Source organism: Melanostigma gelatinosum, assembly GCF_949748355.1.
Source record: "Melanostigma gelatinosum genome assembly, chromosome: 10".
Lineage (NCBI taxonomy): Eukaryota > Metazoa > Chordata > Actinopteri > Perciformes > Zoarcidae > Melanostigma > Melanostigma gelatinosum.
In genome coordinates, this window is record NC_136643.1 from 12380652 (window position 1) to 12402974 (window position 22323).

At 43.6% G+C, this 22323-nt stretch overlaps 4 protein-coding genes across 4 annotated transcripts in view; 2 read left to right on the top strand and 2 right to left on the bottom strand.

The window, feature by feature from the left end:
- Positions 1–64: 64 nt before the first annotated feature.
- LOC306783714 (glucose-1-phosphate adenylyltransferase) lies at positions 65–2254 on the top strand. Its single transcript, XM_079277489.1, has 8 exons — positions 65–329; positions 810–899; positions 1009–1088; positions 1199–1314; positions 1441–1538; positions 1712–1780; positions 1881–1939; positions 2120–2254. Exons 1-8 carry the CDS (start codon positions 138–140, stop codon positions 2238–2240), a joined length of 825 nt encoding a protein of 274 aa, XP_079133615.1. The 5' UTR covers positions 65–137; the 3' UTR covers positions 2241–2254.
- Positions 2255–2424: 170 nt separating this feature from the next.
- asnsd1 (asparagine synthetase domain containing 1) lies at positions 2425–5256 on the bottom strand. Its single transcript, XM_079277488.1, has 4 exons — positions 5180–5256; positions 3577–5059; positions 3228–3409; positions 2425–2675 (listed from the first exon to the last, which is right to left on the bottom strand). The coding sequence occupies exons 2-4, from the start codon at positions 4996–4998 to the stop codon at positions 2429–2431; spliced, it is 1851 nt and encodes a 616-aa protein (XP_079133614.1). The 5' UTR covers positions 4999–5059; positions 5180–5256; the 3' UTR covers positions 2425–2428.
- A 5879-nt stretch (positions 5257–11135) lies between these two features.
- Positions 11136–18978, top strand: slc40a1 (solute carrier family 40 member 1). Its single transcript, XM_079276881.1, has 8 exons — positions 11136–11471; positions 11598–11665; positions 12012–12171; positions 12510–12625; positions 13984–14110; positions 14476–14721; positions 14829–15467; positions 15957–18978. The coding sequence occupies exons 1-8, from the start codon at positions 11438–11440 to the stop codon at positions 16271–16273; spliced, it is 1707 nt and encodes a 568-aa protein (XP_079133007.1). The 5' UTR covers positions 11136–11437; the 3' UTR covers positions 16274–18978.
- Positions 18979–21450: 2472 nt separating this feature from the next.
- Positions 21451–22323, bottom strand: part of wdr75 (WD repeat domain 75) — a 9218-nt gene continuing 8345 nt past the window's right edge. Inside the window, exons 16-17 of the mRNA XM_079276607.1 lie at positions 22221–22312; positions 21451–22064 (exon numbers count right to left, since the gene is read on the bottom strand). Coding sequence (XP_079132733.1) covers positions 21845–22064; positions 22221–22312 — 312 coding nt within the window. The 3' untranslated portion in view covers positions 21451–21844. The remainder of the gene's footprint in view (positions 22065–22220; positions 22313–22323) is intronic.

The window sequence follows — 22323 nt, forward strand, 5'->3', positions numbered from 1 at the left end:
CAGACTTGATTATCGCGAGAGATGAGTCCGCTCTGTGGCTGACTTTTTCACCATTCTCTCCACTTCTGCTGCTACTAAGTAACCGACCAGGTAACATTGAGTAACTTGAGTGTCGGTTCTTCCGGTTCAGACTGTAAATGAAAGCTGTGATTCTCGCCGCCGGCTACGGAACCAGGCTCCAGAGGGATGTGGTGGGCGACAGCAGCGGGAGGTTCGCTCACCTGGTCGGGACTGCCAAGCCGCTGCTGCCGGTGGGAGGGTGCGCCTTGATCTCCCACTGGGTCCATGCTCTGACCGCCTCTGACTGTGTGGACTGCATCTATGTCGTTGTAAGTAGCAGAGTGAGTAACTATGTGCGTTTACAGGAACTGTTCTTAAGTGCATGTACTTTTCCTTTTGTGCAACTTTATAGCCATCCTGTATTCCAATAACCTTTAACTCCACAGAGTTACTACATTCAAAACATAAGATTATAAGATCTGATGCATTGTTAAAAATAATCTACCCAACAGTGTATAAAGTAGTTTAAATTAGCCTTATCCTATGTTAATGCCCAATAATAATAATCCAATCATATGTAATGACTCTCTAAAAGGAGCCAATCTGCATAATGAGTACTTTTTCAGTTATTATTACTGTTTTTTTATTACAGGTTGCTTAATCATACCAATGTCTTTGATCAACCAAAACAGACTGTTTGCATTGTGGACCAGGGCTGATGTCCATCCCTAGTATACAAGTCTATGAGCTGAGAATGAATGAGCCGCTCTGTTACTTAATCCCCCCCCCCCCCCCTTCTCTCTCCACAGACTAACGCTGTTTACCTTGCTGCTTTTGAAGAGTGGGCGTCACAGTTCACAAATGTCAAGCTTCTCAGCGATCAGACGAGAAGCAATGATGTAAACGCATGTTTTCACCATCATGACAACGTATTGTTGACATGTTTTGGCCCTTTAGACAGCGGACTTATTTTACACCTCATCTAAGCTGACTCTCTTACTCCACCAGGGGCGTCTTGGTGCTGTAGCCTGCCTGCAACTTGCAGTAAAGCACTTCGACATAGAAGACCATGTCCTCGTAATTGGGGGGTGAGTGCACTCAGTTAACATTATCAACACTACTCTGCAGAGTTGTTGTGCAAAAATTCATGTCCAGATTCTGCCAAACGCACACAACTCCCTTTTTCCATCCATTGCAGTGACACCCTGTTCAAAGAGGATTTTAGCCTCAGGAGAGTAAAAGAGAGGTTTTCTGACCTCCAAGCAAAGTGTGAGGACAGCAGTCTGGTGCTCTCGTACCAGTGCAGAGAGCAGGGTGAGTGGAAGAAGTTAGGCTTTAATGAGCACAACCGTATGGAAGCTTGTCAAGCAAGGGAGTGTCTCATCCTAAAACATGGCTGGGCCTCGTGCTCACAGTTGGTTCTATATTGTGCCTGTACAGAAACTCATAAATACGGGATATTGGAAGTAGACGGCGATCTCCGCGTCCTCTGTATGAAGGAGAAACCTCTTCCTTCTGAGACCAAGTCGAGGAGAGCAGTAAGTTCAGTAGGACTGCCCAATGCGATGACTATCTAATAGATACGTTTTCTGTATTCACACAGTTGTGATAGATGTGTGGTTACTGGTATTTTTATATGACACCCAACATGCACAGTATATATCTACACTGAATATCTTTGGAGCTAATAACTTTAGCATTTGTCTTTCAGTGTCCATGTTTCTATGTGTTTTCAAAGAAAAGCATTCCTCTGTTTGACACCTTTCTGGAGGAAAAGAAGGTACATTTAATAATTTAACAATCAAAAGTACGACGTGTGATGTGATTTGAGAGTGAATTGTTTTATTTTTGTTTGACTACTCAACTCTTTGTGTCCATAGGCGGCTCCTATTGAAGAGAAAGATGCTCCGGGGAACTTTGTGTCTTGGCTCATTGCGAGGTAATGTCTGCTGGGATCAGCAGCGTAATCCAAATCAATTTGTAATCCTGCTTTGTGGCGACCAGCTGGTCTTCTTTTTCATACATGTAAAATGATGTACTCCGCTAAAACTAATATTTAAAAAATCTATGTCAGCGTATTTCTCAATAAACGTTGTTTCTTCTTTTCTTCCACTTTCAGAGAGCCAGTATACATTCATCAGATTTCGGGGCGTTTTGATGTTGGAAACTTGCCGTCCTATATTGAATGCGACCTTTACTTCAGAGAAAAACTTCAAGATGTTGGGTCTTACATGGTGTAGATGAATGAACAAAAACACCATATTTATTATGCAGTGTTAAAAAAATGATCCAAGACCAGCACGAAATAAATCAAATGGCCAAATTCAAGAATTGTAACTGTAAACAAGCCTTTAAATATGAATTGTAAGTGATTTTATAATGAATAGTTTCCATTAAAACGATTTTTACATTCAAACCCACGACTCGTCTACTCAGTGAGGAGTCTTGTGCATTGGTCAGAGGCCTTTTCGTGGTGGGCCTCCATCTTTGCGATGCGGGAGCCAAACTGCATGGCTCTCTTGGGCAGGACGGCTGATTGGCCGAGGCCCAGCTGCGTCGCCGTCAGTCTCAGGAGGAGTTTCTCCCCGAGGCCTCGAGGAAGTGACAGGTCGGCCTTCTCCCACACGGGCAGAGAATTCAAGTGGCTCACCACGTCCTCGTCCAAGTAGGGAAACCTGAAGACAGTTAGAAGAGTCAGTTACTCTGCCCTGAACAATGGACGTGAATGGGATTTCTTCAAACATGGCAGCTTTACGCCTTTTACTCTGCTACACAGCCACAAACACTACTTCCTCTGTTCCATTAGGCTAAAGTCTAGAAGCCTGTCTCACACCTATTTAAAATGATCTGTCAGAGCGTGGGTTAAGGACAATATTTCTGCTTTGTCCTGCTTCTTACTCCACCTGAAGTAATAAGTCTCCTTAAATCAGAAAACAGCTCGACATAAATAAAGTCGTAAATAAACGGAATGATGGCTGAATTCCATTTGGCTGCTTCAGTTTCAGGGTCCTGGTATTATTCATGCTGGTTCACGGTTTGCTGGGACACTTGTGTAGAACGTAGCCCTCGTTAATGTTATTAGTAACACCTGCGCTTTCCCTCCAATGATAAGACAAACTGTGTGCTGTGAAAAAGGACTATTACAACCTTGTACCACGCATTTTGACTCTGGTAACGTACACAACATGGGGGGAAGGGGGGGTACTTGAAGCGGATACCACACTTACCGAGCCTCTTTCCCATGGTCCCCGATCACTCTGTCATCTCTGCCCAAATTCCTGGACGGGATCCTGTCCAGCTCCATTTCCAGTTCCTGGATCAGCCCCTCGTGTCCAGACATTGTAAATCGGACTCTGTGTCTGGAGTAACCCGCTAGCTGCTCATCCGCTCCGATTCCCGTCAAAACGACCTGCGGTCATGACACGGTCACACAGAGAAGCAGGTCAGTGTGGCAGTTGAGGAGTGGGAAACACATCTCGACTCGACTAAAGACATTTTTAGTTGAGTTAAGATACGTCGACTAATCGATTAATTGATAGAGCTCAGAAGCTTTAACGTCTGACTTTTGTACCTCACCTTTGCTGATGAGGTGAAGGGCCTCTGGTCACCGTCCTCCATGATGAACCCGGTTCCTCTTGCTGCGAACCACACAGCGCATCCAATGCTGTCATCCAGCACCGTGTCCAGCGGATGCACCAAGTGGCAAATGCGCTCCTGGCGGACCTTCTGCAGCTCCTCCTTCGTTACGTTGATTTCCACAAAATTCCATCTTCTTTCCGGATTCAAGTCTTGCAATTCCTTGAGGCCGGCTTTCCCAGTGATTCTGTCTGGAACGTCAAAGGGGCCGGATGTTTGGGGGTCGTCTCCATCGCTCTGAGAATCCGTGGGCTTATTTTTGTGCTTTCCAAATTTCTTCGCAGACTCTTTCTGCTTCTTTGGCACCTGTAGTTTAAACGCTACGTTCAGAAGGTCTATTGGTTGATGGGCGGGTATGTGACGGTCAGCTAAGGCAGCCAGGATCATAGAATCGATCCCTCCCGAAAAGAGTATGGCGACACCAGCAAGTTCATTAGAAGGAGGGGAATTGTCTTGTGCCTCGAACGGCAGAGACTGAACACGACGCCTTACGGCCTCGCTGAGAACACCGATGAGACGGTTCACTGCGTCGTTTTTCTCTTGGCTTGCAAGCAGCCGCTCCAGATGCTCAACATGCGAATTTGGATGAATTTCTTCTTCATTTAATGACTTCGGGATGGATGTATTGAGAGGGCGCACGGGCGAGGCGAGTGCGAGGCCCGACTGGTTCATTACAGCAGTGCAGCCGCTGGGCACGGACTCCAATACAGTTGGACTGCAGCTCGAGACAAGACCGCTTCCCCCGCGAGCCCAGGGATAAAGCTCGAACGTCACAGAGCCGGCTTGTGTCACTGCCTTCAAGTCAATCCTGTACACACCAGCTGCTGGGACTTCCCGCCAGGCAGATTGAGCAGGTCCAGGTCCAGGTCCAGATCGGCGGGCTGCCACAGAAGTCAGAGTCAAGGCGTTGACCCCGGCGTCGAATTTCCACAGCAAACTCCGCCTTCCAAGGAAGTCTCTGCCAAACCAGAGGTAGTCTCCAGCCTTTTGGTAGTACACGAACCCCCACGGTCCCCGTACGGCGGACAAGACGGACAGGATCTCTGAAGGGCCGTCACAGGACGATAGCCGCTCAGAGACAACCGCGGTGTCATTTTCCTCCGGCATCACCGGGAGACCGCCGAAAATCTCCCCATTCCACAGCAGAACGTTGCCGGTGTCGTCTCGAATGGGCTGAGGGGTGAGAAGCCCTCTCAAGTGGAGAACGTGGGCAGAGAACAAACACTGGTAGCAGGGATCTGTGCCTCCGACTGTGAGATCCTGGCTCAAGTCGGGCCCTCTTCTCCTCAAATGTTCATGAAGCGTTTTGTCCCACACACACCGAGTGGGCGACAGACTCAGCAGACAGAAGATGCCGCACATTGTTGTGATGAAGGTCAGTCTTGCATATCCTGCAGGTCCTTTTTCATGTTTTCGAGTTCCTCTGGGGAAAGAAAATATCAGCAGTTGATGTGATGCTTTATGAGTAGATTTTCAGTGAGATAGACACGTACCAGCTAGTTTATCTGTTAAAATTATATTAAATGTACTGCTATTAACTTACTTTTACATGAACCCAGTGTCTGACTTCTGTCTGCTAGGAAGAATATGTTACTGTTCCTCTGCTGGATGTAGACTTTCTGTATAAACATATACAAAATGTACATTAATACACAGAAATGTACACGTTCCTGAGAAAAGAATTTCAAAGAACATCGCTTCTTTGAAGTTGCGTCCAACAACACAGGAACAAAAGTTTGACGAAGAAAGTTCCACAGTTTGCAAGGCATATAATCACATATAAATAAATAAATAAATAAATATGTAGTTTCCAGGTATTAGTTGGCTCCACTCACCCTGTTCTTCTTCAGATTGGAGAGCTCGTCCAGAACGACCTTCTGCTCCTTTATCTGTAAATGATCAACACGAACTATTTCACTGACCTGATGAAATGGAAACTCTGTAATGTAATGTAAACGTGTATTAACGTGTAACTTACACCCCGATAGGAGTCAACACTGCAGCTCAGCATTGATATCGTGCTATTATATATACGTTTCATGTTTATACCAGCTAGTGTTTGTGGCTAACTTTACCTTTTTGTTCAATTCCTCCTTAAGAGCCGACGGTCCTTCAAAAGTATCTTCGTTGTCGCGAACTTTCGAAGACATGTTGGTTAAGTTGTTGTGTATGAATGTAACGTTAGTTGAAGCTGGCTAACTTCAGTGTAAACATGCTCTGAAGCTTTGACAGCTCTTCCGGGTGCGGTGGTTTGTCCAGTTGTGACTGTACCGCCCCCTAGCGGTGGGCGGATGATACATATATTATTTCTTTCTCATTTTTTAGAGATTCTAGATGTAAAACTATTCCCATTTACTCCGGATTACATACTAAAAAGAGCATAAACAACCACATTACAGCTAATTAATGCACAATTGAAATGCAAACTAGAAGATACATATGACAGATAGGGCGTCTTGTTTTATACAGTCCCACTCCTCACCAGAGTTCACATGTCATGTTGGTGATACTGAACAGAAGAGGATTAGGGTCACATTTTAATTTCTGATTTTAATCTCTGAAATTCTGGTGTAATCTGACCCTGTAATTTGTCCCTAATCCTTTTCCATAACTTTGTAATGGTTTGTAGCAATTGTTTTTTTTCCGAAAGAAATAGTCTTTAGATTTGGTTTAGCTCTTGATTGAGCTTTGAATTTCAATATTTAACCCAACAGAAAATGTATTTTTATTATTTCTCTGTGGACAGTTTGATGTATTCTTCCATCGTAAAAAGGTTTCCAGATATCCAGATTAGCCAAACATTTTTAACCATTTTAAGCTAAATGGGTTAATAATGTTGGTATTCTGTCTAGTTGAGCATTACCATACATCTTACAGACGACAGTCTTTTGACTAAATCTTTACCTCGTTCTCATCCTTTCTTCTTCTGTTTTATGTCTCAGTACCATTAACATTTTCACATCAAATTGTAAATAATCATTGAGAGTATTTCAGATAACATGCACCATGTTTGCTACATTTCAATCAAAGCAAGCTCTTTACACTCAGTGACAACCTAACATTTGCACAAAGAACTTACTTCACATCAGAGTGGCATCATCTGCTTTATTACTTTGTGATCCAGTTGATAAAAGATAAACCGTTTACAGAGCTGTCACCGGGGTGCGGTTGCTTGAGCATCTCAACATGTAGACGGGGATGTTCTCACTGAGCCAAAGCAGATGTAATTTAAAACCACATTCACTGTTGAACAGCAGACACAAATTCCATGGCACGATCTGAGCAACTCCATCTGAGGAATGTCAGCAAACATTTACATATGTCCACATCGAGCAGTTACAGAGCAACATGGTAATTTAAATTAAAAGTTGTGTTTGTGTCCACCTGATGACTGCAAGTTCAATATCAACCCTTTTTTAACTCCAACGACTCCTGAGGGTAAAACGTGTCTCTGCTCCACTATGTTCCCCAGATTTCACAGACAGATTGTTCTCCATCTAGACAACATTTATGTTTTTTAAAGGGCAGTTTTGCAGATTTTTCTCCATCCAACTCAATTCGACCATAGAAATAACACATTGACGGCTTCAGCCCGTTGCTGCAATATGTCTACATCACCGCCATATTGGACCGGTCCAGACTAGCTGGTAAACAGATACAAGTTAATGGGAGAGCTGTGTTTTTTTTCTGTATAAAAAGCACTATAACATTTATATCATTATTATTAGGCTGTAATCGCTGCTAGATGCTCAAGATGTGAGTGTGTATGAAAATGAACCTTTATATCTACTCACCAGCATTCCACCAGACTTGTAATGTCATTTTGCAGAATGCAGTCGCATTGACAACATACAAACTCCTTCCGGCTGCGGGACGCAAATAAATAAAACTTAGGGATATGCTTGTCGGTTCCAGTCATATATTGTTGTTTCCACGAAGGTGGAAAATTTACTCAGATGATAAGTGAAATAAGGAAACCAACTGTTGATTTAATATCACTAGGGTGTGTAGGAACAAAGAATTGGAATGAACTAAAAAGAGATCACTGTAAAACGAGTCACTTCAAAACACCTAAAGGGATACTCAAAATTGACACCGTAACATGATCTTGACATGGGTGGTGGTTGGGGGAGAGGAGAGCATTGCTCATTCAATAAGCATGCAGGGATTTAAACTCGCAACCTTCCTCGCAATGTGGTACAATTACATGAAATAGATATTTTTGAGGACCTGAGCTTCACTCGCCCGGCAGCGGTCAACAATATTGAGACACAAATGTTGATCTTGCTCCAGCGGTAGGTGGAGCACCTTTCGAACCTGCGGTGTGAGAGACAAACACACCTGTCTGATGTTTCACCTTGGCTTGCAGCCCACTGAGCTGCAACGTTGTATTGATCTGACACAGCTGTCAGATGTTTACCGGTTCATTCCCTGGAAGCAAGGGCTGTCATTTTGGGACAGGTGTCCATGTCATCACAGCCAGATAGTGACCTTTGATGTTTATTTTCCTCTGGTGGAGCTGTCAGGCACACAAGCGCTTAGGCCCCAGCCAGCGGTAGATATCCACAGAAACAACTAACCACAACACTGTTGTGTTCCAAAAATGGGTAATGGTGATAGTTATAATCACTGTTACTGTTCTATGGTCACTGAGATGGTTGGTAATCTCACTGTGTCCAGTATCATGAGATTTTGGGAGACCTCAAGAGCCCGGCTTTATTTATTCTATATATTGCTAAACCCAAGGGAGCAGTGCTGTGTTCCCTTTTAGATCTATTGCAACACGTTCTTAGAACTCAGCACAAAGCGTGAACAGAAGCCGTGCATGAAGAATAGATGAACAATCTGACCCAGCCTCACGTCCACATCCTTCACACCCTCCCTCCACCTCTATCCCTTCTTTAGCTGTGGCTTGGAGGTGTCGGGCAACTTAAGGCCACAGGAGGCAAGTCATTCATATTTTTGTCCTGGACGCACAAATATAGCCGACGTAAACACAGCTTGTTGTTGGATCCGGTCAGGGACACAGACATACCTGCAGGTCACATGGCCACAAAATGACACAGTAGCCGTCTGACCGCTGATGAGAGGTATCTGAGCCTGGCTGACACACTGGCCCACTAATAGTGCAGCAGGTAATCTGTTTGTACCAGCTCAATGTGTGCAGACTTTCAAACGGCTGAAAGCTCTCTGTGATCCCTGAATAGATCACAAAAGGATAGAAGTGCCTATTGTCATCGCTTGGCTCAAAAATATGTGCTTATGTTCCTTGTAAGTGTCAATTTGGCTCCCTCATAGGATGAGATGGCAGAGTATGTGTTGCTCTGGGCCGAAAAGAATCTATATGTGCAAAAAAATAATAAGAAGCACACGTATTAGTAGCCCAGCGGCCATATATGTGTTCACATATCATAGGGCCGATATTTACAATAGCTACTAAATGCTAAAATATTGTGATCATGTTGATCATGACTAACCACAGACACCAAGTCATTTTCAACGGAAGCCAGATACCTTGATGAAGCCGATGATGCCTAAAGCAATAGTTTGACATTTTGACAAGATATCGCTCTCATGTCTGTACACTAAATATGAAGCTACTGGTTCAGCAGACAGCTAGCTTAGCTTAGCTCAGCATAAAGAATGGAAAAAGGAGTAAGCAGCTAGCCTGACTCCAGACAAATAAAAACCGAAATAACAAAATTCACCGACCAGCCCCTTTAAAACTCACCAATGAACTCGGTATGAACTGAAGAGTAAAAATGTTATGAACCACAATATTTCTTGTCCCGGTTGTTTCCGCTCGGTGTCAAATTCATGGTAATGACATTTTGTTTTAAAAGCTCACTTGTTATTTCACATTTCGAGGTGTTGGTTGTGGATTCTGTTATCTTTGGACAGACTCAGACTAGCTGATTCCCCCGTTTCCTGTCCGTCCAGTCCAATCAAACTCCCAAAACTCGAGGATAGACGTGAGAATTCAGCCCTGACATAAGACACCGAGGCTCCCACTCGGCTGATAACAGGCTTTTAAAGTCAACTGTGCATCCAGACGTACAGTTAAGAATCATATTAGCCATGTGCAAGTGTTTATTACTTTTTATGGATACGGGCCAAGAATCCCTCATCCATGCAGCCTGTAATTATAGCAGTGATTCTGTTCTGGACAAATGCAAGTCATCCAAATGTGTGATTTGTACACAGTTTTTACATTGTTCACTGCCACGCTCTATTGCAACAGCCCTTTGGTAAACAGCTTCACCAGGTCAAGGAAGTAATGACAGTCTCTGTTACCAAAATGTTCAAAACATCCAATTGTATTAATGTGTGTTGCGTGCCATCAAATGCTCAGGCGAGGTCATTTCATCTTTAACTTTTACAATCTCTTGAGTTGTTACCACGCAAGTATGACTCAGATTCAGTTTACATATAAAAAGAAAGTGCAGGATGTAAATGTAATTTCTGATTTGACTGTGAAAACATCGAAAACATTTCTCCGTTTGAGGTGGAACTATTTTATTGCTCTGTTAATCCAACTGCAGCTCTACTGATATTGACCGTAGTTTACTGACTTAAAAGAACCATCCATACATATCCATTTAGTGTTTATTTCTGTGCACTATTTGTGTTGTTTACATTATAACAGGATTTAGATTCTCAGGATTTTTTGCATTGAATGTACTTTTTCTTACTTTGATTGATGCAATTTGATGGTTTGTTTTTAGTCTGTCATCTCTTTTAGTGATTTCAAAAAACAGTAACACAGTTTTTTTCTTCTAAGTCTGTTCTCTCTGTTTTTATGTGGTGAAGCTTTTACTCTGCCATCTTGAGCAGGACCCCCTTTATAAAAGAGATTCAAAATCTCAATGGGGTTATCCTGGATAAATAAAGGTTAAATAAATAAACTAATATAGATTTTATTTATTTTTGTATTGTTGTCCATTGGTGCTTTTTATTCATATAATATAATATTGATATTTTATTTTACAATAACATCATTTTCTTTTGTCAGTTCCACTTTGACTGACTGCAATAGTAAAATGCTACGTACACAATAAAGCATCAGTTATAATATTCAAATGAATCATATACTAATAATGCAACACTCTCGGCTGCCATTTTCTGCATAATAAGTAGGCTACTTGATAGGCTGCTCTCAGTATCCTACATTTTCCCATCCACACCTACTACGTCACTGCTCACTTCTGCTTAAATTAAGATTTTGGATAAAGGACTTCGAGTAGTTTTACATTGTGGAATTGATAGTTATCATTTGTTTTATTGTTCTCATTACAAGATATGTAAAGGGGTTGAATCATGATAGCTATAACAATGACACTTTTTTTGTGATATGATACAGCTTCTTCTTTTTTTCCCGGAGCGCGCGTGCGGTAGGAGGACCACACTTGTTTTTGACACAATGTAAATAATGGCGCGTCACGTCACAACGTGAGTATATTCGAGGCGGGACGTAAACACAGAGCAGCAGAACAGAGCTCACCGTCCAGCGGAGCGGCGCAGGAATCCAGCTCCGAGCTTTGTGCTTATTTTATAGCGACTAACCGGCCATTTAGGCTATAAAAACATTGCTTTCCGACTTCAGCTACAGTGTTAGCTAAGTTTGGAAGGGAGAAAGGGGAGAGACGCGGTGGCTTTTTGTTGTTGTTTTAGTCGTTATATCCGACAGTAGGAAGCTGTAGTCGGGGGGTCGACCTGCTCTGCAACATCACAAAAGAGGAGACAGCGTAAATAAAAAAAGGAACATTCACTTGGTTGCTTTTGCCATTTGGACAGCTTTAAAATGGATACCTCTGCACCGAAGAAGACGTGCTGTGGTAGGTTATTTTTTTTCAATGCATGCGAAATAATCCGATATTTCACATCAATGGTGCAGGCTGGATATCGACCACCAGCTGTATGGTGTTGACTCTGTTCTGACCGTTCAATGTGTTTCTTCACAGACTCTGTCCGAGACTTCTTCACTTCAGCTAAATTCCTTATTTACATGAGCCATGCTCTGTCAACGTGGGTAAGTGACAGGTTATGGTCCACTTGGATCACATTCCATCATATATTCCGACATGTTCATCACGATGACAGGCTGCACAGTGTGGCTTTTCATTGTGACATTGTGACATTATGTGCTAAAATAACTGTTGCCTCAATACTAAATGACATGTTTTGCCCCGTGTCGCTCGCCATACAGTCCTTGTCTTTGCAAATACCCCTGAAAGGATCAATTAAACTGAAGAGGATGTTAGTTGACATGAAAGCAGAGAGGGCTCTTATTATTAATTCAAACCACATTTCCCATCAGCCCTAACCTGGATATCTTGAAAAAAGTGACATCCAACAATCAGAATTTGTGTTCCCAGGGTGACCGGATGTGGAACTTTGCTGTGGCTGTGTTCCTGGTGGAGCTGTACGGGAACAGCCTGCTGCTCACGGCCGTGTACGGGCTGGTGGTGGCCGGCTCCGTGCTGCTGCTGGGGGCCATCATTGGGGACTGGGTGGACAAGAATCCCAGACTCAAAGGTAAGGCAGCGCACATCAAAGTATAGCTGCTATTGAAGGGGTTGTTAAAACACAAGTTTGTCACGAATGCGAGGCCCAACACTTTGTAGATTGGATCCTGAGCGTATGGATGTGGAGCTGGCGATACTGCCGTTATAGTGTTACACAGTGTGCACGTGGGGCTAGTTCACCCTCATTTTCACAGTTAAGTGCACCTCTTGTGCAATGGTTATTCAGAGGAATTTGGCAAAAGACATTATTAGATTAGATCGGGGGGGCAGATGAACTAGTTATCGGACAGAAATCCGTTGTCTTTGATCAGATTTCTGTCCCTAATGTTCGTCGTGGTGTTTCCACAGTGGCCCAGACTTCGCTGCTCGTCCAGAACAGTTGCGTCATCGTGTGTGGGATCCTACTGATGGTTGTGTTCCAGTTCAAAGAGCAGCTTGCTGAGTTTTACAATGGATGGATTCTGGTAAGATCCCCCCCCCCCCCCCGTGTTTTGTGCTCACACACACACACGCACACACGCTGTTACAACGTGATCGGATTGGTTTTTTCTTGACTGAAAGCAATTTCACCCTTTTTCGTCAAGTACAACACTCTGGCCTCGAGATTTACTGATATGGACTCCTGCTTCCTTATCATTTATGACCACTTGAACCGCTTTTTACAGATGGGCGAAATGGTCGCCGTTAACTTCCAGGAGACCTTTGACTGGTCCACTAACTGAAATTGTCAGAGTACATAAGAAGACAGAGCACGAGAGGTGGTTACACTGTAGGAACAGAATGTTTGCGTGAGTGTCTTGCGAGCGGCTTGTTTGCACTTGTTGAGCTATGTGGCTTACATGAGAAGCTCCGTCACCGCAAAGATTTGGACCTGCTTGACCGAGATGCAGAGCTGCAGGCTAGACGGGTTTCTGTCCGTCATTGGGAAACTGTGTCGGGCCGAGGTGCAGAGGAGGGGCGGTGAAACAGGAGATGGAGTGTCTCGGTGAAGACTGTGGAGTCAGCAGGTTCCTCAAGGCCCCGTCACATGACGGGGGGGGGGGGGGGAGAGCAAAATGTGGCCTGGCCTGTTGAAAACATTCGCTGCTATACAATGTGAACACAGAGAGAAACAAAGTCGGCGGCCAGTGGGTTTCACAAAGGAGACATTTCTAGAAGAAACATGTTTTTTTTGTCAACCACTGGTTCTTTATCACCGCTGTAGTTGACGGCACGTGTTGAATTATAATCGATGACAGAATGTCATCGATTATTTTCCACAGGAAGTCATTGATTTCATTAGTTTACATGTTCACACGTTACAGAATTAGAAAGGAGTCATTGTTTAACTTAAGGTGTTTCCTCACAATAGTAACTATATAATATATACTAGATGCAAAACTATATCTGTTGTGCAAAATTATGCATTCTTCTGACTTTTTTGCCTGTGAAATTCTGGAAAATTCTTCAGCCCTCTAAAAATCCTTCAAAGGAAACAATACAACGAGGAATTTTGATTACATTTTGCTTAATTTTGAGGGGTCACAAGCCAAAAAGATCACTGACTGCATCTTTAATTGTATTTCGGGGCAGAAGGATGGTGTCTGTGGGATTGAGTCAAAATATACTAAAGTGTGTGTGTGTCTAATTAAGCAACATGTCCCCTAGTGCAACAGTGTCATGGCACATTTATGTGTTTTTAATAACTTCTGGACAATAACGGAGGAATAATTATATATCAGGCTTTAGTTATACAGACAATAGTTATTAATCATATCCTTTAATATTGATCAAATATAACAGTAACTAAAAAAAAAAAAGAAATTATTGTTTTCTTCTTCAGACCACCTGCTACATTCTGGTGATCTCCATCGCCAACGTTGCCAACCTTGCCAGTACGGCTACATCCATCACCATCCAGAGGGACTGGGTGGTGGTGGTGGCAGGTCAGGACAGCAGCAAGTTGGCAGGTCAGTGTTTTATTTTCGTAATCATGGAGTGTAGGCGCAGCTGGCCTGTTATCACGTCTCCTCTGTGTGGCAGACTTTGAACCCCGGATGCTGACTCGCTCTCATTTGTGTACCTTTTATGCCCCCGGCTGTTTCTCCCGGATTGTTGTAAACTATTTCAAAGATTTGCTCACGTGGTGGAAAGACTCATGAACTCATGATGACCTTTTCATTTTTCTGCTGTGCGAGTAGTTTAGTAAAACCTCATATCATATGAATGTCTCGTGAATATATGAAAGCTATGATATGTCACATTTCCTTTGACGTCCATCAGTAGTAATCAGGTGTAAAGAAACTGATAATATTGACTCTCTCGCATTGAACAGACATGAATGCCACGTTGCGGATTATCGACCAGCTGACCAACATCCTGGCTCCCATGCTGGTGGGCCAGATAATGGCATTTGGCTCCCATTTCATTGGCTGCGGCTTCATCTCTGGCTGGAACCTGTGCTCCATGTGTCTGGAGTACGCACTGCTGTGGAAGGTCTACCAGAAGACGCCGGCATTGGCCTCCAAAGCCGGCCAGAAGGAGCAGAAACAGGAGCTCAAACATCTGAGCTCGCCAAAAGGTAGCTGCAAGAACCGTGACTTTGATTTGTACCCTCTGAGTTTGGAGCGTTTTGGCCTGTGTGATGCTTCAGACTAAATACAACCATGTTTCTCTTCCCTTTCTCAGACTCTGAGAGCGGCCAGAGTCCCGAGGAGTCGTCTCAGCCGCTGATGAATGAAACCTCCGTAGTGGCCACGCCCGACTCCCCAAAGCAGCACGGCTGCTGCTACCAGATGGCCGAACCGCTGCGCACCTTGAAGGCCGGTTGGGTGGCCTACTACAACCAGAACATTTTCCTCGCCGGCATGTCCCTGGCTTTCCTCTACATGACGGTGTTGGGCTTCGACTGCATCACCACGGGCTACGCCTACACGCAGGGCCTCAACGGCTCGGTGCTGAGCCTGCTGATGGGGGCCTCGGCGGTGTCTGGCATCTGCGGCACCGTCGCCTTCACCTGGGTCCGCAAGAAGTGCGGCCTGATCCGCACGGGCTTCATTTCGGGTACGGCCCAGCTGTCCTGCCTCATACTGTGCGTTGCCTCCGTCTTTGCTCCTGGGAGCCCCTTCGACCTCAGCGTCTCGCCCTTCCAGGACATTTACACGCACCTGATCGGAGAGAAGGCGCTGCCCGAGGCCGACTACGGCCTCACCGGCTTTCTCGGCGGTGGAAACGCCACTACTGCTGCACCGGCTGAAGAGCTGCCGCCCTTGCAGTCCTACATGTCTGTTAGTCTGCTGTTTGCTGGCGTAATTGCTGCTAGAGTTGGTGAGTGAAATATTGCCCCTTGATGTTTGTTTGTGGTGGTGGTTATCTAAATACCGTGATCTTGTTTTGGAGCAGAGTAGAAGCTCCACAGTGCATATCATCATTGATTGCCGTTTGCGTAAGTGGTGCATCGTCTTTGTTTTCTTGTTTTATTTAAAAGGAAATTAGAGTGCGTAGGTATTATAGTGTCCATGCTTTATTGGCATGTTTGCTTCCGTTCATGAGATTGCAGAAAGGCTGTTTTCCCAAATTACGACTTCCTAAAACTGACTCAAGCAAGTCCACAGGTTGAGCTTTCTCATAAGTAACCGGAACTTCACATGAGATCCTCTACGGCTGTGCCACTGATGTCACAGCAATATTTGCAACCTTTGAGTTCAATAATACAGCCTGATAAGTCCCGCAACAGCTACCGTTGTCTCCTGAAGCGGTGAGAACGTGGCTGTAAAGAAACACCACTCGGTCTGACCTTTGATCTCTGTGTTGCAGGCCTGTGGTCCTTTGACCTGACGGTGACCCAGCTCATCCAGGAGAATGTGATTGAGTCGGAGCGAGGCGTGATCAACGGCGTCCAGAACTCCATGAATTACCTCTTGGACCTGGTGCACTTCATCATGGTGATTCTGGCTCCGAACCCGGAGGCCTTCGGCCTGCTGGTCATCATCTCCGTGTCCTTCGTGGCCATGGGCCACATCATGTACTTTGTATTTGCCTTCAAGAGCCTGGGCAGTCGCCTCTTCCTCTGCTGCTCTCCGGAGCAGAAGGCGGAGGCGGTAGACGGCCTCTCACTTCCCACCACCGTCTGACCCCGTTAAAGAGACTCCGTCCTCGGTACATACTTCTCAAGTAACCCTAACCCTAACCCGACCCTTGCATCTTATCTTAACCAACATCTTTGCTTTGTAGCTGGCAGAATGCCAATGCTAACCATAGAGAGGTAACTTAACATGCTATGCATCCTGTAGCCATGAATACTCAGCATTAATCATGAGTAGAAGGAGGCGAGTAGAAGGCTTGGAGTCATACAACTAATCCACAGTAAAGCTGTAGATAAGGCAGGGTTCCTCTAACTTTTATTCTTTCATCTGTGGGGTTCACGCTCTTTGAAACACACATGCACTGTCAAACAAGGATCCGTCACTTCCGGGCTTTAGGACCCGTTAAAGAAATCAGGGCGATAAGGCACCGTCAGATATTCTCCTCCTGACAGCCTGGACCTAGCTGTAGAGTTTAAGAGTTTCAGTAAAGGTGCTTCAGCTAACTAAAGGGCAGGACGAGGGAGGAACCTTGTCAGGGAGGAGGCACGGGGGCACCAGCTGCCTAAGACAGCCCCCCCCCCCCCAAAAAAAAAAGTGCGAACGTGCCCCCTTTTCTGACGCTTGCCTCTCAGTGACTACATTGGTGCTGTAGTTGTGTCTGCCGATCAGCTGTTCTCTGATCGGCAAAGCTTACATATACAAGTAGGATGAGCCGGTTGTGGATGTCGTCCTCCAGGGTGGTGGTGGTGGTGGTGGGGGGGTGCTCTTTATTTAACCAAAACACAAAACACAAAACTGGGTGTAGCCTCTTTAATACATAGTTATAAGGATTATGCAGTTCACTGTATGCATTCAGGAAGTGCAGTGGTTTTTATAATAATTATATCATCAGTATTGTGTTGCGCACTTGCCGGTTGATCCATAAGAAAAGACGCATAGAAACACTATGCAGCCTTGTCGAGATCTCTCTCAGTTACCAAAGTCAAAGTCCACGTGTGGAGTTAAAAGGAAGCGAGGGAAACTACATATCTGTCTGAAGCGTTCCAAATCCATATTTTTACATCACGGTAGTATACCTGGATCTGTCCAACCCACTCTGCGATTGTACTTTTTCTGATAATTTACATTGTTGTGTCATTTTTGTCACCTTTTTGATTTCATGTCCTCTTTTTTCTCTCTCTTCTCTTTCTTTTAAATCATGATTGTTGTTACACTGGCACTTTAAGTGATTGACGTCTGTCGTACGCCTGGCACATCAGGCATTTGATCAATATTTTTGCACAAGCAAGTCCTGACTGTCCCGTAAACCTTCTGCACAATCTCTTCTTGAATCACTTATACTTTCTTTGTCCGTCTGTTCAGACACTGTGTGGGGATTGTGGTTTAAAAAAAAAAAAAAAAAGCCACACGATGCAACAAAAACGGAACCAGTCCCAACAGACTCTGGGTTAGTTTTAGTTGTTATTGCTGTAAGCTTCAACAGAGGTTTTTACTTCAGTCAAAGTTCTGACTTTTTTTTCCTTCACATTTCTAGTCTAGAAAATGTATTTCAATAGCATCTCATAGAAGTTTGTGACTTTTTTTTTTTTTGCATGCTTTTCCTGTGAAGTGATTTTGTAAGTAAAATATGAAAGTCGTAGACATTAGGAAAGTAGCTTTACTTTAAAGTGAGGCTACTGTATATAACAGTGGATACATGTGACAATTATTAATAAATGCTAAACAATTGTGTAACACTAGGGGTGTCAAAGGTTAACATTAGCCACCGTAAGCTAGCTGGTCATACCAGACCAAGTAAGGTTGTAGCAGCAAAACCCCGGAGTGCACCAAACCGCCTATGAGGAGTAATGTAACGAGTAAAGTAACCAATGTAGCTGAAACTAGTTCCTTTCCACCTCTGACCTCCAGTGGTTTTCTGTTGCCTTCTTGAAATTAGCTTCGTTAGCTGTTAAACGCACACGTGTGGCTCCACCGAGACGGTTACCAGCAGCGCCCCGCCATGAAAAGTCTAGCCATGGCTTTGGTAAGGCCTGGGGGAGGGGGGCAAATGTTTAGGTTGGAACCAGAGGTAGCCACACCAGATGTAGGAGAACAGAAGAACACTTTTTAGCTGAGCGTGCTGAGTCAGGATATCTGCAGGTGTGCCGTGAGGTGCAGACTCGCTGGCAAGTGGAGCTTCATTGCCATGTTCCAGCCGCGTTTAGTGTCACCTCAAACACAGTTCTGGGCACGGGAACAAAACCAGCTCTTACAATGCTTGGTCTGCTGATTCAGGGAAATCTTACATGGCCATAACTCTATATTTCTAATGTAAATAACAGCGGTCAGTCAATAGAAACTTACTTAAATACACAATTGGAAACTGGTGAAAAGAAATAATATAAATATTGTGAGTGCTGTTGGTCTGGAAATGCTGACTTCTTCCTTTTTTTAACATGTTTTTATACACCTAGTGTTAAGATGTTGTGTTAAATTGCCTTTGTTTCCTAAGATTTTGGAAATTTGTGTACAAAGCAATTACTTCATTTAATGTCTGTATCATACTGCCTTAATCTGACAATATATATTCCTCTCTCTATATATATATATATATATATATATATATATATATATATAGATATACCAGTGTTATTGTAGTACAATAGACAAAAGCATTAAATCATAAAGAAATCATTTATATGTAATAATTGCACTCCACTGAATTGGTACTCCTTGTATTGCATGATGTCTCCTAAATAAAGAAAACATTCATAATTGCCTGTGTGTGTGTGTGTCCAGTGTTTCTTGGCCTCAGTCTTGGTCTTGGCTGCTGCTGTGTGAGGTCACATACCACAGCAGTTAGCAGTTAGCCCCAGAATCCCTTTCTTTTTGGCAGGCAGTGTTAAACTGACTGACTTTAAGCTGAACTGGATGATCTGGACTTGCATGCCTGCTGAAAAGACAAAGAGTAAACTGTTTATTTGCTTGACAGAAGGGCTTGGTCTGGGACATGTTGGCATTCTGTGTTTTTCATTTTTCACAAATAATTAAGTGTATTTCTATATTTTATTGCTGATATGCTCTCAGTAAATCTGTAAGCATATTGTGATGGTCCTAATAGAACTTAGTACCCCCTCTTAAGAGGTTTAAGTAACACCAGATACCAATGCACTGCCTAATCAGGACAGCTAACAATAGTGCCTGTTTGAGTGTCTGAACACAGCTTTTGACGGACAAATGTTCCGTCCCAGCATCAGACATCAAAACATTTCATTTAACCTGAAGATGGATGCTCACTGGTGCGACAGTGTGTGAGATGACTTGAACAAAGACAATCAAAATACATATATTTAACGATTTAGACTTGTTTTTGAGAGCATACTCTGCAGTAAGAATTAACATGCACTTATTGTTAGTGCTCTTTGTCACTTAACAGTAACATGAACCGCATAACTATGTGAGGGACAGTCCAATGTCTACAGACAGGAACTGAAACTCGAGATGGGCACACAGGGAAAATATCTTCCTCTTTATGTGCAAAACCACAACTTGTTGATTCTGAACGAAATAAAGAAATGAGATGATACGTGTTGATTGGTGAGCTTTAGGGTTTTGTTTTTTTTTACATTTGGGCAGAGCCAGGTTAGCCCGTTTCCAGTCTTTATGCTCAGCGGAGTTAACCTGTTACACTGAAGCCTTTTGAGGGAGTGAGTCGGTGTCAGTTGGTGCTGAACTGGAAAAACAAGGCTCCAAAGTTTGACAATGAAAAATACTTTGGGTTTGAAGTAATTAAGAAGTGAGCTTAACAGACCCTTTGTAGCTCAGCGCTCCTCATCGCTGCTTGAAGGTAGCAACTCCAGACTACATTCATCAACACAAGCAAAGGAACAAGATGGAGTGCTCCTTTAAGTTAAAAAAATGATGACCAGTTGAAACAGAAAATCTAGATTTGACTTCCTCCCTCATACACAGAAAGAGTCTGATGCTCTTCTGTGAGCTGGTTTTCAGTCTTTCTGTTTAAATGAACACAAGATAATCCCTCTGAGTTTTATATGTATTTCCCATATATTTGTTATAAATATACTATAGTATGTACATCTGCCTTGCTCAGGGTTAAATGGACAAAGGCGGTGCACAAAGAAGACAGTCAACCTGTCACAAAGTCCAAGGACTTAAACTAGATCGCAAAGTGAATTTTCTTTTTCAAGAAAAGTGAAGTTTACCATGAGGAATCGGACGGCTTCACAATCGCAGCTCATATAAGTGACAGATAAGCAGCTTACGACTCAATAATGATAAGGAGGATGACCCACTTTGACCATCCAAAGTTCAATGTTTAACACAGAGGTCATGACGCGGCAAAAAAGGATCTGTCCTCTGTGGTGAGAGGCCCTGGACCGGAGCGCACGAGAGAGAAAGGAACTGAAAACTGCTGAGATGAAATTGTGGCCTGATAACGCTCTCCTTCAGAGACAGCCGACTCAGGACGTTCAGGTTCGTTACCGACTTTACAGCATCAATGTGACTTTTAAGGCCCTGGTCACATAACATAAGAAATGTTTATGTCAAGACTCCAACCAGGAGCTGTATTGTGAAATACCATGGGTAGAATGTTCAGGCATCAATTCAAATAATATGCAACAATGATGTATGAAACTCTTTTTCAAAGTAAGAGTCCGACTATAAGTGTCATAGTTCACCTGCTTATACAACAGCTACACACACAACCTTCCCTCTCCATTATATCGACAATGGAGAAAAAAAGCCTGACTCTGGAAAACGCACTGTTGTTTAAAAAGGTACGCGGCAGAAAGATTTAAGAAAGGCTTACATTGTTTTAAGTTTATAGAAGCAGATACAAATGTGTGTATGCATACAGTGAGTTTAAGTTTTCACCCCACCCTTGGACTTTTAACATTTAATCACAGTGGATATTATTTTTTAAAGTTTCTTTTTTTGGGCAAGTAAAAATAGAAATATAATCACTGTTGTAGCCAGTTGTATGAATTGAAATGATGTTTGTTTAATACAAGTATTAAAATAAAGCCATTTGTGGCAAATGCAGGTGTATTTCATTTAATATCCTGTCAAAAACACAAGGACCAGTGATTCACAGCCAGGGACTCCTCTCAGTCAGAGCTCAGCTCAGACCGAGCATACAAATTAAACAACTATGGCATGACCATAACTCTAATTCAAAAACGTGTGATGTCCTCAGCTCCTAATTACCAGCAGGCATGAGAGACTGAAATGAAATAGTCTTTTATTTTCCAACAAGACAAACAATTACAGGAATTACACCAAAAACGAATGTTAATGTTCTCGTTAAAATCCAGACCTCAATGCAGTTTGTGGCAAGACTCAAACAGAGCCTTAGCAGTTTCAAAACTCTGGGAGAATCTTTCATTGTTCACATGTGTAAACCGATACAAACGTTGACTCATGACTGTAATTGCTGCCAAAAGGAGCAGAGGCTTATGCAATCAAATATTTTCTGTTTAAATGTTGACATGGTTTTGTTCTTTGCAGGATTTCCATTCTGATTTAATGGCGTAATACAAATAATAAAAAATCCACTGATGTGGTGAAAGCTTTCTTTAGGCACCGTATCTGTGTGAGTGTCTTTGTACGCGGTCATGTTCAAGAGTGCAGGAGGCCTGAGAGCCAGCCGTGGTCCAGTTTCTTCACCCTCCTCAGCTCCCTGACCTGGGCTTTTGTCAGAGGGGGGGCTGCCGACTCTGCTGACTGAGCTCCCGGTAACGCCTGCTCTGGTCTCGAGGTGCTGGATTCCATTTCCCCCTCGGAATCCTCTTCCTCTTTTTCGCTCTCCATTTCCTCCTCTGCGTGTTTGTTTTTCTCTCTGAGGCCACGAGAACAAACATGGGAAAAAAAAAAGGTTAACGTGACTTTGCATATTTTAGAGACAAACAAGGGACTTAAGTTGCTGAATCATGCACAGCCTGAATTCCATCAGCGTTGCGCCAACTCACGCCGACAGTGAAGTAATACTACTGACCTGGCGTCGGTAACGGAGACGAGTAGAGACTCTACAAACATTGAACAGAGCAAAGAGGTCGAGGGCAAAACGTGGGCCGGGGTCTGCAGAAGCTGTCGAGAAG

Excerpts from the sequence above, each read along its gene's own strand:
- LOC306783714 (XM_079277489.1), top strand. The coding sequence starts at position 138 with ATGAAAGCTGTGATTCTCGCCGCCGGCTACGGAACCAGGCTCCAGAGG. Across the intron at positions 330-809 it reads TGGACTGCATCTATGTCGTT|ACTAACGCTGTTTACCTTGC; the intron begins GTAAGTAGCAGA and ends CTCTCTCCACAG. Across the intron at positions 1,315-1,440 it reads GTACCAGTGCAGAGAGCAGG|AAACTCATAAATACGGGATA; the intron begins GTGAGTGGAAGA and ends GTGCCTGTACAG.
- asnsd1 (XM_079277488.1), bottom strand. The coding sequence starts at position 4,998 with ATGTGCGGCATCTTCTGTCTGCTGAGTCTGTCGCCCACTCGGTGTGTG. Across the intron at positions 3,410-3,576 it reads CCTTCACCTCATCAGCAAAG|GTCGTTTTGACGGGAATCGG; the intron begins GTGAGGTACAAA and ends TCATGACCGCAG. Across the intron at positions 2,676-3,227 it reads GACCATGGGAAAGAGGCTCG|GTTTCCCTACTTGGACGAGG; the intron begins GTAAGTGTGGTA and ends AACTGTCTTCAG.
- slc40a1 (XM_079276881.1), top strand. The coding sequence starts at position 11,438 with ATGGATACCTCTGCACCGAAGAAGACGTGCTGTG. Across the intron at positions 11,472-11,597 it reads ACCGAAGAAGACGTGCTGTG|ACTCTGTCCGAGACTTCTTC; the intron begins GTAGGTTATTTT and ends GTTTCTTCACAG. Across the intron at positions 12,626-13,983 it reads TTTACAATGGATGGATTCTG|ACCACCTGCTACATTCTGGT; the intron begins GTAAGATCCCCC and ends TTTCTTCTTCAG.